Source organism: Mobula birostris, chromosome 18 (genome assembly GCF_030028105.1).
Source record: "Mobula birostris isolate sMobBir1 chromosome 18, sMobBir1.hap1, whole genome shotgun sequence".
NCBI classification, from domain to species: Eukaryota; Metazoa; Chordata; class Chondrichthyes; order Myliobatiformes; family Myliobatidae; genus Mobula; species Mobula birostris.
Genome location: NC_092387.1, coordinates 26,912,184 through 26,928,368, shown reverse-complemented (window position 1 = coordinate 26,928,368; position 16,185 = coordinate 26,912,184). Strand labels below are relative to the sequence as shown.

Genomic DNA, 16,185 nt, shown 5'->3' with positions numbered 1-16,185 from the left:
TAAAGAAATTCCTCTTCACCTTTGATCTAGAGAGATGCATTTCTATTCTGAGGCTGTGCCCGCTGGTCCTAGGCTCCCACACTATAGAAAACATCCTCTGCACATCCATTCTAACTAAACTTTTCAGTATTTGATAGGTTTCAAGAACGTAAGTGTGTAATATCCTTTAATTCGGAACATCCTGCTTGAAAAAAGTATTTAAAAAGAAATTGGATCACTACTTAATGGAATAACTTGCAGAGAAAAGAATAGGTGAGTGGGACTAATTGATAACTCATTTAGAGATCTTTTATAAGCATAATAACTGACCAGCCAATTTTTGGTTGTACATTATTTTTGACTCTAAAATAGGATAAAAACAATGTGCAATTTTTGTCACAAACTTTTTTAAACGATGGGTTCTTTATACTGAGAATGCAGAAATGTGTTCTTAATGCAAGAAATCCTCAGTCATATTAAATGAGATATTTGCCTATTCATAACACAGCTTGACTTCCCTTGGTTAAGTCTCCCTGTGCTCATCAATTTATCCATAGAGAAAAACTGTCTGGGATTTACTTATGAGGTTAGATTGTAATGAACATTAAATTTTTTTTAAATCCTTCTGCTTTGTAAAGTAAATGTACATTCTAGATATAGAGGCCACCTATTTAGGACATCGCAGAGGCAATTTTTCTTCTCTTAGGGCATCGTGAGTCTTTAGAATTCTCTTCCTCAAAGGAGAGTGTCTGAACATTTTGAAAGGTAGATGGATTCTGCACACTACCATGTGTTGATAGAAATGTGGAACTGGTCTTGCTGCCTCAGTAAAGCAGCCAACACAATCAAAGACCCAACTCACCCTGGATGTTCTCCTTTCCCTTCTCTCCCTCAGGCAAGAAGACTCAAAAACATGAAAGCATGTGCCTCCTGGCTCTAGGACAGCTTCTACTCCTTCATTACAAGACTATTGAATGACCACTTGACCTCACAATCTATCTCGTTATGATTATTCACCTTATCGTTTACCTGCACTGCATTTTCTCTGCAGCTTTCCTACTTTATTCTGCATTGTTGCTGAAGTACTTTGTTCTATATTAATGCACCCAATAATGATCTGATCGGTATGCAAGACAAGTTTTTCACTGCATCTTGGTACATGTGACAGTAATAAATCCAAGCCACTCTATCAATCAACTAATATCTTAGTGAGCGATGGAGAAGTTTGAGGAATCACGTGGCTTTCACCTGTTCCTATGATCATATATTGATTTAATATGTATTATTCAAACCAAGACTTTCAAAGCCTAGAGACTAGATTACCAAAATATTGCTTGAAATTCCAGTGTCATTCCAAAGATTTACACTGTAAAAGTAAAATATTTCTAAAGTATCATAAAACCGAGACTCCATATGGTCACCAAGAGGGCTTGAGAATCTCATATAACATACACAAAATGCCGGATGAACTCGGCAGGTCAGGTAGCATCTATGGAGAGGAATAAACAGTCAATGTTTTGGGTTGAGATCTTTCATCAAGACTGTAAAGGAAAGGGGAAGACACCTGAATAACAATGTGAGGGGAAGGTAAGAAATACAAGCTGGCGCGTGAGAGGTGAATCCAGGTGTGAGAGAAGATGGGTAGGTGGGGAGGCGGAAATGAAGTGGGAAGCTGGGAAATGATAGATGGAAAAGGTAAAGAGCTAAAGAAGAAGGAATCTGGTAGAAGAGAAGAGTGGACCATGGGGGAAAGGAAGGAGGGGCACCGGAGGGAGGTGATTGTTAGGTGAGAAGAAAGAAGGGGTAAAAGGGGAGTAAGAATGTGGAATGGGAAAAGAGAGAAGGGGGAGGGAAGATATATTACTAGACGTTAGAGAAGTTAATGTTCATGCTGTCAGGTTGGAGGCTAACCAGACAGAATTTGAGGTTTTGCACTTCCAGCCTGAGACTGACCACATCATAGCAGTAGAGAAGGCCATGGACCAACATGTTGGAATGGGAAAGGGGAGAGGAATTAAAGTAGTTGGCCACCAGAAAATCCTGCTTGTTGCAGTCGGAGTGAAGATATTCGACAAAGCAATCCCTCAACCTATGTTAGGACTCACTGATGTGGAGGAGACCACACCAGGGGCACCAGATTCGGCAGATGACCGCTGAAAACTTGCAGGCTTTACAGTATTTGCATAATTTCTTGTGCTTACAAGAATCTCATGATGTTATGTTGAGAAAATGGCAGCAATATCACTGGTGGTCCAGCTCAACATTTATTCTTGAATCAATGTCACAGAAACAGATCATGGTCATTATACTTTAGTTTTTGTGAAAACTTCTGTACACAACCGGCAGCTATGTTTCCTAGATTACAACAATGAGGTCATTTTAAAGTACGTTGGCTTGAATTCAAAAGAAAGAAATTGCATTTGCATAATATCTTTATTCTTTCTTTCTAAACTGGACTGCTTTTGAACTGCACCTTCCCTACTGCAGTTAATATATACACAGCAAAGTCCCACAAGCAGAAAAACTAATTCCTTTCACAGATATTAGCGGAGGTACATCTCCTTAGGATGAAGTCAACACCTCTGTCAGAACTAGACTGAGTCACCTCAAATCCAGGGGGTTGCCAAAGTGAAAAAAAAACATATGATTTTTGAGAATAAGCTATTGAATTTCATTTCTTATTTTGCTTCTTGGTTTACTGTTAAAACTAATAAAAAACCCAAGCAACAGAGTTTGAAACAGTTTAATTTTCATTCATCAAAGAAGTGCTGGCCTCCTCGATCTTGGTGGTAATGAGAAACCTGTCAATAAGTTTACTGCTGCCTCATTTCTATCAGAGGTACTCAGTGACTGTAGCAACAATGAAAACACAGGGGAAGCTCAGCAGTTCCAGCAGCATCTATAGATGAAGATGGACAGCCAATGTTTTAGGTTGAGAACTGAGATGTCCTTCATCAGTCCAGATGAAGGGTCCCAACACAAAGTGCCAACTATCCTTTTTTATTCATCAGTGCTGCCTGACCTACTGAGTTCCTTCAGCACTTTGTGTGTTACTCCGTATTCCAGCATCTTTTGTGCACTTGGTTTGTGGCAGGTGTCAGTAACTTCGCTGTCTAATCAGCTGTTAATAACCACAGTTCTTGTTCAGACAGAATAGCAATACACGCAAAAAGCTAGAGGAACTCAGCAGGTTGCTTCCTCAAAGTTACAGGAACAATATGCTATCACTGTTCATCTTCAGCTACACAGATGTTGTTAGTGTTCTATGCACTACAAGAATGTACACATAGTGCCCAAAAGCATCTGACTACGTTTCTTTCTACAAGCGATTCGTGACCTAGTGTTTACTGCATTTTCTACTGTTATTTTTCAGTATATCTAGAGCCAATTCACTTAGTTATCATGTTAGGCATCTTTTAACATGTCTTTTTTGTTCATGGCATGCAAGTGTCATTGGATAGTCCAGCATATACATTCAGTGGCCACTTTGTTAGTCACCTCATGTACCTAACAAAGTGGCCACTGAGTATATGTTCATGGTTTCGTGCTGAAGTCCATCAACTTCAAGGTTCGATGTCTTGTGCACTCAGACATGCTCTTTTGCACACCACTGTTGTAGCAAGTGGTTATTTGAGTTACTGTCACCTTCCTATCATCTTGAACCAGTCTGGCCATTCTCCTCTGACCTCTCTCATTAACAAAGTGCTTTTTTCCCCACAGAACTGCCACTCATTGGACGTTTTTGTTTAAATTTGTCATACTATTCTCTGTAAGCTCTAGCAACTGTTATACATGAAAATCCCAGGAGATCAGCTGTTTCTGAGATACACAAACCACCCCATCTGGCACCAACAGTCATTCCATGGTCAAAGTCACTTAGATCACATTCTTTCCCAATTCTAATAGTTGGTCTGAACAACAACCAAACCACTTGACCATGTCTGCATGTATTTATTCATTGAATTGCTGCCACATGATTGGCTGATTAGAGATTTGGATTAATGAGCAAGAGTACAGGTGTACCTAATAAAGTAGCCAATGAGTGTCTGTCACCCTGAATGAAATACAGAAACTGCTAGAAAAGTTCAGCAAGCCTGGTAGTATCTATGCAGGAAAAAAAACATTCCTACTGAAAACCAACTTTTATTCCACTTTATCCCAATTTTGTTAAAGGACGGCAGCCCTGAAACATCGCCCATTTCTCTTCCCACAGATTCTGCTTGGCCTGCTGAGCTTTCCCAGCATTTTCTGTTCTTATTTCAGATTTCCGGCATCTACAGTTTTTATTGATTTTCATTTGTTGTCCCGACCTGTTTTTTTGTGGCCCATTTCCACTGGCCAGTTTTCTCTTCCACTTTAGAGGGCTGAGTATGGATTCATATATAGGCCAGGCCAAGAGAAAGGCAACAGGTTTCTTTCACTGAACCAAACAGGTTCTTAAATGAGGATCTGGTCATTCTCTGGTTACAAGACTAATATTAACTTGTTAACTACCTGATTTCAATTCCCATGTCTGCTAGGAAGGGATTGAAATGCACATTGACAAATTATTTTAAACACACAAGATTCTGCAGGTGCTGGAAATCAAGAGTAACACGAACAAAATGATGGAGGAACTCAGAAGCTCAGGCAGCATCTATGGAAAAGAATAAACAGTTGACGCTTTGGGCTGAAATGCTTCATCAGGACTCAATGAAGGGTCTCTGCCCAAAAACATTGATGGTTTATTCCCTTCTATTGATGCTGCCTGACCTGCAGAGTTCCTCCAGCATCTTGTGTGTGTTACTCCTGACAAGATATTTTCTCAGCAAGCTAACCACTCTGCTACTGTAGTGAGGTGTCAATTCCTGGAAGTGGTGTTGGGAGTGCTCAGTACCTCATTGGCTTAATCCATAAGGCGATTTGTGGGATAGGAGGACTTTTATCAGTGGGATATAAATCCAGCAGAAGTCAACAGCATTGGGAAGAAGAAAGAGGGAAAAAAATAGGGAATGAAAAAGCTTATTCTAAAAGCAGCAGAGTGAATAATTTCAGACGAGTCACTGCTAGAACATTATCAAGTGTTTTCCAAATTACTCAGATTATCCAGATAAATGATTGAAAGGAAATCTCAGATAATTTTATTAATCAACAAACATCATTGCGGTGACTAGTGGGGTACCACAAGGCTCAGTGCTGGGACCCCAGTTGTTTACAATATATATTAATGACTTGGATGAGGGAATTAAATGCAGCATCTCCAAGTTTGCGGATGACACGAAGCTGGGTGGCAGTGTTAGCTGTGAGGAGGATGCTAAGAGGATGCAGGGTGACTTGGATAGGTTGGGTGAGTGGGCAAATTCATGGCAGATGCAATTTAATGTGGATAAATGTGAAGTTATCCACTTTGGTGGCAAAAATAGGAAAACAGATTATTATCTGAATGGTGGCCGATTAGGAAAAGGGGAGGTGCAATGAGACCTGGGTGTCATTATACACCAGTCATTGAAAGTGGGCATGCAGGTACAGCAGGCGGTGAAAAAGGCAAATGGTATGCTGGCATTTATAGCGAGAGGATTCGAGTACAGGAGCAGGGAGGTACTACTGCAGTTGTACAAGGCCTTGGTGAGACCACACCTGGAGTATTGTCTGCAGTTTTGGTCCCCTAATCTGAGGAAAGACATCCTTGCCATAGAGGGAGTACAAAGAAGGTTCACCAGATTGATTCCTGGCATGGCAGGACTTTCATATGAAGAAAGACTGGATGAACTGGGCTTGTACTCATTGGAATTTAGAAGATTGAGGGGGGATCTGATTGAAACGTATAAGATCCTAAAGGGATTGGACAGGCTAGATGCAGGAAGATTGTTCCCGATGTTGGGGAAGTCCAGAACGAGGGGCCACAGTTTGAGGATAGAGGGGAAGCCTTTTAGGACCGAGATTAGGAAAAACTTCTTCACACAGAGAGTGGTGAATCTGTGGAATTCTCTGCCACAGGAAACAGTTGAGGCCAGTTCATTGGCTATATTTAAGAGGGAGTTAGATATGGCCCTTGTGGCTACGGGGGTCAGGGGGTATGGAAGGAAGGCTGGGGCGGGGTTCTGAGTTGGATGATCAGCCATGATCATAATAAATGGCGGTGCAGGCTCGAAGGGCCAAATGGCCTACTCCTGCACCTATTTTCTATGTTTCTATGTTTCTACATTTCTTAAATTGCCTCCATGTCGGCCTCCCAGTCTTCAACCTCATAAACTGCAATTCTTTATTCATATTCCTGCCTTCACCTCCAATCAGGTCATTTATCAAAACTGGCTCCATCATTATTGAAATTAAAATCCTCCTTGTTTTTCGGTTCCCATCGTTGTTACCCCTCACCTACTCCACCCTAATAATCTCTTGTCGTATCCATCCCTCTCTCCATATCCGCTCAATGGTGGACAAACCTGAGATCCAGCCTAAAGTTTCTCTCCAAGCTGTCCTCACCTCCTTCACAAAACACCTGGTTACTCCCTGCTAAGACTACTTCCATAGCTTCCTATCAATGTCTATTTATGTCACTTTTAATGTTAAATGTGCTATATAAATGCAAATTACTCTAATCAATGGCAATTGTTGGTTGAGGCACCAATATCAGTAATGCTGATTTTAATTCTTAGTGTCTGATTTTTTTATAGCTAGCAGCCAGAGAATGCTCCATGGTTTATCTTGTAAGTAATCTGGAATTTGAAGTCATTCAGTCCATTCAGTCTGTGCTAGCCCCTAATAGGGAAATTCCAAAAGTTTTCTCACAACATTGCAAATTATTCTCTCACAAGAGCTATCTCATTCTCTTATGAAGCTGCTAATTAATTCTGGTTCCATCACCCTGTACAGTGAGTTCCACTACTTTTTTTTTGAAAAAATACTTGGGTCCATTCTTATATGCTCAGTGGCCACTTTATTAGGTACACCTGCACAGATGCTTATTAATGCAGATGTCTAATCAGCCAACTCAATGCACAAAAGCATTCAGACATGATCAAGAGGTTCAGACCAAATATCAGAATGGGGAAGAAATGTGATCTAAGTGATCTTGACCACACCAGACGGGGTGGTTTGAGTGCCGATCTCCTGGGAATTTCACACACAATGATATTTAGAGTTTACAGAGAATGGTGATTAAAACAAAACAAAACATCCAGGGAGGTGCAGTTCTGTGGGTGAAAACGCTGTGTGAATGAGAGAGGTCAAAAGAGATTAGCCAGTCTCGTTCAAGCTGACAGAAAGGCAAATGTAGCTCAAATAAGCAAACCAATGGTTTGCAGAACAGCATCTTTGAAAGTACAACACCTCAAACCCTGAAGTGGCTGCGCTACAGCAGCAGCAGACTATGGAATTATACTCAAGAGCACTTTATTAGGTACAGGAGGTGCCTAATAAAGTGGGCACCGAGTGCCAGCCCATTCTTCAATGACACCTACTGCCTTTAACAATCTTGCGTGAGCCACTTATGTTAACTCTCCAACCTTCTTTGCTTCAAGCAAAACAACTTCAACGCCTCCAGTGAAACTCTGCAGCTGAAATTGTTTTTCCTTGGAACCATTCTAGTCAACTTGACTGAAATCATTAAGCCTTCAGATCACCAGCAAGCATCAACAATGCAGAACACACTGGAACACAAATGAGTTCACAGAAAATAAAACAACAGCATCTTTCCATTGAATTAACAGTGTTGTGTTTGGCACAGATAACCTGGAGCAATTTAAAAAGAACATAATCTCCGAGTTGTGGAGACATACCCAAACATTCTCACAGTTTATGACAATAATGGAACCCTTGATTAGATTACAGCCTTGTATTCACTCCCAAGTATCTATTATTCACCACGATTTTACACGATATTGAATCAAGAATATGTCTGCAAGTAAAACTGACAGTATTAGTATCATGTTCAGCAGCAGTGCCTCGCTATTCAGTAGTAATGCTAACAAGATTCCTGCCACAGGATCTCTCTACCTGCGAAGCAGTGTTTTGAGATAATAGTGAGTGCTTACCTTCTCCTGATATTGCCTCCGAGAGGAGTCCAAAGACTGGATGAGAGCTGTGGCATGGCCGATGAACATGGCGTAGCAAGTAGCCCCGACTATCATACTGAGCATGGTCAACCAGACATCAGACATGCCAACCGGAGCCTGTTGCCCATACCCGATGCACAGCATGTGGCTCATGGCTTTGAACAGTGCATACGAGTATTGCTTTGTCCAGGAATCTTCCTGTGAGGGAAAGCAAACCAGAGAATTAGCAATTTTCTTCTATTTATTCAATGGTACAGTATATACTTCACAAGCAATGCTAGCATCTATTATTCAACCCTGGAGCTGCAAGGTCAATCATCTTGGTGGGTCTGGAGCCACACGTTATCCATAATGGATAGGAGCAGGTTTCCTTTGATAACTCAGCCAGTTCCATCATAGCTATAGCTCTCCCCACAATCTATGTGAGGTGATTTCTCAGGAAGGCAACATCCATTGTCATGGATCCCCATCATTCAACCCATGCCCTCATGGACCATAAGATATAGGAGCAGAATTAGGCCATTTGGCCCATCAAGTCCGCTCCACCATTTCATCATATCTGATCCAATTTTCCTCTCAGCCCCAATCTCCTGCTTTCTCCCTGTATCCCTTCATGCCCTAAGATTGATAGGGTTTGATAGATACCAATCAGGAATCTATTAAACTCTGCCTTAAGTATACATAAAGACTTGGCCTCCACAGCCGCCAGTGGCAATGAATTCCACAGATGATATTGCTGTAATGTTGCCATCGGGCAGGAAGTACAACAGCCTGAAAACCAAATCCTTAAGGTTCAACAACAGCTTCTTCCCCACTGTTAACAGATTCTTGAACTGACTTGAGAAACCCCCAATACTACCCTGGTCTACATTTCTTTTTCTCTCTCTCAATCCTGCACCAGCATTGTAATATTAGCTTCATTGCCTTATGTAAGTAATTTCTAATTTATGTGAATTTAAGTTCATGTTAAATTGCATCTCATCTGTCATGTTTGTAAGGTGCTGTACTGCTGCTGCTGAGAAATAGTTATTTTTCATAGCATTTATACTCTGTGTGTGCATGCCTAAGACAACAATAAATTGAACTTGAACTAGTGAACCAGGTGGATTTTTATGGCAACCCATAATATCCTTGTTAAGATGACTAACGTTTTTTTTAAATCCAGATATATTTGACAATGGTGGGATTTAAACTCATGTATCATTATCAATATTCCAGAACACTAGTTTTTTATCAAGTCACCGAGAGAGTAGATAGGTGTTAACTCTTACTTCAGAGCTTAGAGTAGAAAATAGAGGCATGGCCTATTAGAGGTATACAAGATCTTGAGGTGCAGAGGTAGAGTGGAAACACATACTCTTTTTCCACTGAAGCGGGTACTAAAAATAAGAGGGCAGGGGCTTTTAAATCAGAGATGAGAGATTTGATCGGGCCATCAGGGGCGGCTTCTTCATGCAAAGGATGGACCATATTTGGAAAGAGCTGCCAGAAATAGTAGTAGAAGTGGGTACATTAGCAACATTTAAAAGCCACCTTTTGGCAACAACACACAAAATGATGGAGGATTTTGTGGGTGTTGCTTTGGATTTCCAGCATCTGCAGATTTACTTGTGTTTTTAGAAATACAAGAGCAGGAGATGTGGGCAAATCGGACTAGCTTGCTGGGCAGCACAGTCGGCATGGATGAGTTGGGCCAAACCGCCTGTTTCCATCCTGTATAACTCTATGACTAAACCTAAACGCCCTCTAAACAGACTCAAAGAGGCAGTGATAATTTCTTCAATAGAGAGTGTGGAGAAAGAGATAATGTTCCACACTGCGTATCGCATTCCATGTTACAATGGACACAGAAAGCAGCGAGCGGTCAGAAGCATAAACAATTAAACCGTAACTTTTGTTCTCCTCCTGTCCCCATCATACACACATCTGCTGCCCAACCCCTCCTACTACATGCCACAGTGCAGTTCGATGATAGGCTGAAGTACAGTGGCAGAGACCTAGGTTCAATCCTAGCCTCGGGTGTTGTCTGAGTGTGGTTTGCACATTCTTCCTGAGACTGGGTGGCTTCCCTTCAGCTGCTCCGATTTCCTTCCACATTCCAGAGACATGCGAATGGTAAATTAATTGTACACTGTCAATTTCCCTCACAACGGGGATTTCTGTCCCCTACCCTCCCATCTTCTCCCTCGCTTGGTCTCACCTATCACCTGTGAGCTTGTGCTCCACCCCTCCCCCAAACCTTCTTATTTAGGCTTCGGCTCACTTCTTTTCCAGTCCTGATTAAATCTTTCGGTCTGAAACGTTGACTCTCCTGGAGAGGACTGTTTATTCCCCTCCAAAGATACTGCCTGACCTACACACAATCAGCAATTTGTGTGTGTTGTTCAAAATTGCCCTTATTATGTAGGCGAGGGGCTCAATGTGTGGGGAATTCAGAGTCATAGAGTCATACAGCACAGAAACAGAACTTTCTCTCCACCTTATCAAGGCTGCACCTCCGTCTATTTACACTAATCCCATTTGTCTGCATTAGGTCCATATCCTTCTTTCCAGGTGTCTGTCTAAATGCCTCTTGAACACAGTGATTGTATGTGCCTTCTCTGGCAGTAAGTTCCAGATATGAACCACTTACTGTGCAAAAAATTATTCCCTTCAAATCTCCGTTAAAACTCCTTCCTCACACTTTTAACCTTTGCTCACTTGTTTAAATACCCCTATCAGTAGAAAAAAAGATTCTATTTACACTCTCTATGCCTCTTTTAATTTTAAATCTCTATCAGATCACCCTTTAGCCTCTTTCACTCTAGGCCCAACAGGCCCAGCAGGCCCAACCTATCCAGTCCCTCCTCATTACTAAAGTTCACCAATCCAGGCAACTCCCTGGTAAATCACCTATCCAATACAACCACATCTTTTGCAGTTTGACCATAAGATCATCACACAGTGAAGCAGAGTTCGGCCATTCAGCCCATCGAGTTTGTTCCTTAATCAGCCTAATGCTATTGAAATCAACCTTCCCCAATTCAATTTTTGTTTTTATGTTCTATTACGATCTCCGTCCTCATGGCCTGATCTCTTCAACTGTAGTATGGCCATTAATCCTCAGTACAATGAGGAGTATCGAAGAGTAGGTCAGAAACATGACCTGGCAAGAGGTAACCCAGTTGACTGAACGTCAACAGATGCAGATTTTGGTATTGCAGTATACTGTGTGGCATAGTGTACTATGCTAGAAGTATGCATCCCTGAGGACATATCTCCTTTCCAGCATAATTCTTCCACACAGAAGCAATGAATCTTTGGGATCCCCTACGCATGAGGATTGTGGAGGTTAGATCATTAAAGGTATTTAGTGTGGAGTTAGATACATTTTTAAAGGATCAGGAAATTGATCTATGGTGATCTAGCACAGGACAGGAGTTGAGGCCCAGAACAGAGCAGAATCAGAATCAGAACCAGATTTATTATCACTGTGCAATTGAATCAGAGTAGGAAGACAGAAAATACTATAAATTACAAAGTTAATTTAATAGTGGACATGACAGCCAGTGGTTAGCACCAGCGATCATCAATTGGGGCTTGATTGTTAGGGAGTTTGTATGTTCTTCCCATGACTATGTGGATTTCCTCTGGGTGCTCCCACATTCCGAAGACATATGATTAGGGTTCGTGAGTTGTGGGCATTCTATGTTGCTGCTGGAAGCATGGTAACATTTGCAGCCTTCCCCCAGTACAATCCTCGGACTGCTGTTGTCATATCTGACACATTTCACTGTACATTTCCATGTTTTGATGTACACGTGACAAATAAAGCTCATCTATTATTTTAGTGCAAAAACAAAGGGAATAACAAGGTTGGTTTCATAGGTTCATGGACTATTCAGAAATCTGACAATGGAGGATGTATGGTGGGGCGGATGAGGGGCCAATTGGCCTGCTCCTGCTCTTGTCCTTTACATTACAATTCTATAGCTCTTAAAGTAAAATCTGTACAGAATAAATTCTTACCAATGTAAGCATAATAGATATATTTAGTGCTCTATCCTCAATTGCAAAAAGACAGAATGTATGGTGATATCCAAAAAGAAGGAGAGTCCTATCTGCAGGCTGAGAATAAATGGGGAAGACATAAAACAAGTGAAGAACTTTTGCTACTTAGGAAGCTGGGTGACATCAGATGGCAGATGCGACTTGGACATCAAAAGAAGAATAGGGATGGAAAAAGACACCTTTACAAGAATGAAGAGTATACTGACCAATACTAAACCAGGCATGACAACCCGTCTCAGAGTACTGAAATGTTATGTTTATTCAGTTATGTTATATGGCTCAGAATGTTGGACAATAACATGAGGAAACAAATTGTAGCAACAGAAATGTGGTTTTTGAGGAGGATGCAAAAAATGTCATGGACAAAACAAATATCTAACGAGGATGTCATGAACAGAGCAAACACAAAAAGAGAAATAATGTATGAGATCATGAAAAGGCAACGTAACTTCATTGGACATGTGATTAGGAAAGAGGAGTTAGAATGCACAGTGATTATGGGAAAGATTGAAGGGAAGAAAGCAAGAGGAAGGCAAAGACAAATGATGATGGAGACACCAGCCGGAGAATTAGAAATGAATACCAATGAATTGATCCACTTGAGCCAAAAAAGGAGTGTGCGGGCCATGGCAGTCAAAGCTCAAACTGTGCATGGCACCTGATAATGATGATGATCCTCAAAATGCTCCATTAGTTTAAGTAAATTAACATCAAAAAGAATGCCTTCAAAATTGGAAAGCATTTATGACATTGAAAACCATTGGGTCAACAGACCTATGTGCATAGTTTTGTCCTGCTTGAGTTCAACAATCCTACAGTTATTGTTGTGATCATGCCCCAGTAAGAAACCTTTTGTCCTAAACCTTGTCTAGTCTCTCCCAATGTATGTGCACTTTATTTTCCTTCGGGTGAGCATGTCAGCGAACAGCCAATATTTTTTAACCCTCCATTATTGTCACTTTCCCCTCCGTAAACCTGACCAATTCAGCAGAGACATGAAACAATTAAAAGCCAAATATATTGGTGGTTCTCCTCACATACAGAGCAGTCCACATAAGGATGGCAGGTTTCCCTTTTGGCGGACAGAAGGAAGGACATTTGTAAGCCAGATGGGCTTTTACAATAATCAAGTCATTTCACGGTCATCAGGACTGATTCTAGCTTTTTAAAATTGCAGATTTATTCCATTATTTGTATGTTAATTCCCCAGCTGCCATGATAGTATTGGAACACACATCCCAGTGTCAATACCCAGGTCTCTGTATTCTGGTCTTGTAACTGAACTATTATGCCAACCCATTGCTGAAGGGAACTAGCAAGTTATTCTGTGACAATGATGGGAATAAATGTACTGCAGAGCCTGCCAGAGATGAACATAGGTTATGGAAAAAGAGATTAAAATAACAATAAATAATGACTAATACTGTTACATGTGTGCGGAGCAAGAACAACAGTGGAACATTAAGAAGCAATGTTTTTAATGAGTCATGTTAACCACTACTAGAGATAGTGGGAACTGGCTCCATATATCACTACTACAGGGCGTGACAACCCTGTCTTATACAAGTACCGGGTTTAGCTGGCTCTGGCTGACAGTACCTGGTATGGGCCTCTATCCATCATTACAGAGCCCACTGCCTTGTGGGTATCTTTGGGAGAAGAGAAGAGAAGGCTAAGGAGTAAACCCTACACAAATCCAGAGTGGAGCCCCTAAGGCTGTTGGATGACATATCACGTCACCTCCTGGCAGCTCCTGCAGACAAGCTGGTGCCAAATGTACTGCTTCGCGTTCCTTTGGAACACATCCGCGAGGCCGAGAGGGGGATCTTGATGTCTGGGCAGCCCAGGATCTCCATATCTATCGCCCAGGTCTGAGTCTCAGAAAAGGCGCAGTTATTGTCTGCTTAGACAGACAGAGCCATGGTGAACCACTGTACATGTTGGGCAACTTACAGCGTAGGAGTGTCAAACCGAGCCTGCTGAGATGAAGAGCATGTACATTTGTAACCCCGTGCCCGGAATAGAGTGCCTGTCCTGCATAGGAGGCCCATTGATTCACCATGTGATTAGTCGGCATCTGTGCCCTGACCACATTCTCCTAATTAATCCAACACAGATCAAATGCAACAGATCAATTGAAGAGTTATCATAGAGTCACAGATCAACACAACATGGAAACAACCCCTCTGGTCTACAAAGGAGATGCTAGCCACCAACCATCTATTTACTCTCAACCAGCATTAGTACCACAGACATCCCACCTCTCCCGGAACTTCTGGGAGTCTCCTGCATATTAATAGTGGCTCCCTGATGCCCGCAAATTATATACAATATCACGGAAATCAATTTTTTTGAGAGCGAGCAAGAGAAAAGCAAGAGAGAGCGCGAGAGCGACCACAAGAGAGAGCGCGTGAGCGAGAGAGCGAGCGAGCGAGAAAGCAAGCGAGATCACTTGAAAGCACGCGAGCGACCACGACAGAGAGAGAGAGAGAGAGAGTGAGCGAGAGCACGCCGTGGCAGAGTGTTCCAAAAAATATATAAAACGTACGTCACCCCAGACTACATTAAAGTGTACCCCTGCCTAATAGGGGTCAAAATAATGACAGTATTGCTTGCTGCACTGTTTACAACAGTGACTTTCCTATTGCCCGTGGTGGGTTAAGACTGTAAAAGACATGTTGAGGTGAGTTTAGCAGGTGTCATTTGTTCATTAGCATAGCTAACGTTATTTAAACTAGCTGGCCAGCTGCTAAGGAGCTACTCTATTGCAGACATCCCACCTCTCCCGGGAGTCTCCCGCCAATTGATGGTGCTACCTCCCTGAAATCAGTTTTTGCAGGCTGGGATGTCTGGTACCAGTCCTGATGGAAGCATCTTGCATGAACCATTGACTGTTTATTGTCCTCCATAGATGCTACCTGAGCTGCTGTTTCCTCCAGTATATTGTATTTGTTGCTTTGAATTTCCATCATCTTCAGAATTTCTTGTGTTTGGTGTTAATACCATGTTTCTATTCACCCCACACCTTCTCCCCTGGCTTCTACCACTCACCTGCACTCCAGGGGAAAGTTACAGTGGAAGATTTGTTGTGGGCTCAGGTACATTTAACCTACCAACCCACACATAATTGGGATGTGGGAGGAAACCAGAGCTCCCAGAGGAAACCCACATGGACACAGGGATAAAGCACCAGTTCCGCATACATGGCACCAGAAGTTAGGATTGAATCTGACTCTCTGGTACTGTGAGGCAGTGGGTCTACCAGTTTTGTCAATCAATCATCTGAGATGTCCTTTAGTACTGCCAGCATTGCTAGCAATGGTATACTGATACTTATGTTAAAATAATTTTGCAGCCATTTAAAAAATATATATTGAGGGCTTTGCCAATTTGCTCCATCACCCCATCCTTACTCAACCCCAGACTCCACAGTGAAATTGTGAGGGGTTTTACCCTCTGATTGATTATGTGCTGGCTGACATGAGAAGTCTCAGAATGGAACATCATTGTGCCAGCTTTCTGCACAACAAAGATTGATTTAGTTGTCTGTGGAAGAACTCTACATATATATCAGAACATGTGTAGTTTGCGTTCACAACCAACACAACATAACAGTATGCTGGGGACAGCCCACATGTTCCAGCTCTGGCATAGTCTGTCCACAATGCTCCCAGAGCAACACAAGAGCAACAATGGCAGAACACATTAAAACAAACTCCTTTCCTCCCTACTACTCACCCACCCCCACACACACACACAAATAATCCCCCGACCTCAGGTTAGGCCATTTCCATGACTCCAGCATCCAATGGGCTCCAGGCTTGCAGACTCTCAGACCCAGGACATCGCACATTGCGTCTCAGTTTCTTTACTTGCTGACTTTGGCCTTTGATCTTCGGAATTGACTCCATCAATTGTCAATGATGGGACCCTCAACTCCAGAACTCGAACTCTGGCCTCCCAAACTGCAGGCCTCAAGTTCTGAACTCCCCAACTCGTCAATCTAGCGGATCATTGTCCCTCATGCCCACACTGAGCTCTGATCCCAGGACTCCCCGACCATGGGTTGGGGGGCGGGGGGGCATCAGTCCTTGTCCTTGCCAAGAGCACTTCATCCACAGCA

General features: G+C 42.2%; 1 protein-coding gene across 1 annotated transcript in view; it reads right to left on the bottom strand.

The window, feature by feature from the left end:
* The window catches only part of hcn4 (hyperpolarization activated cyclic nucleotide-gated potassium channel 4), a 534,013-nt gene that overhangs the window by 186,893 nt on the left and 330,935 nt on the right, over positions 1–16,185 (bottom strand). Inside the window, exon 4 of the mRNA XM_072282967.1 lies at positions 7,992–8,210. Within this exon, the coding sequence (XP_072139068.1) occupies positions 7,992–8,210 (219 nt within the window). The remainder of the gene's footprint in view (positions 1–7,991; positions 8,211–16,185) is intronic.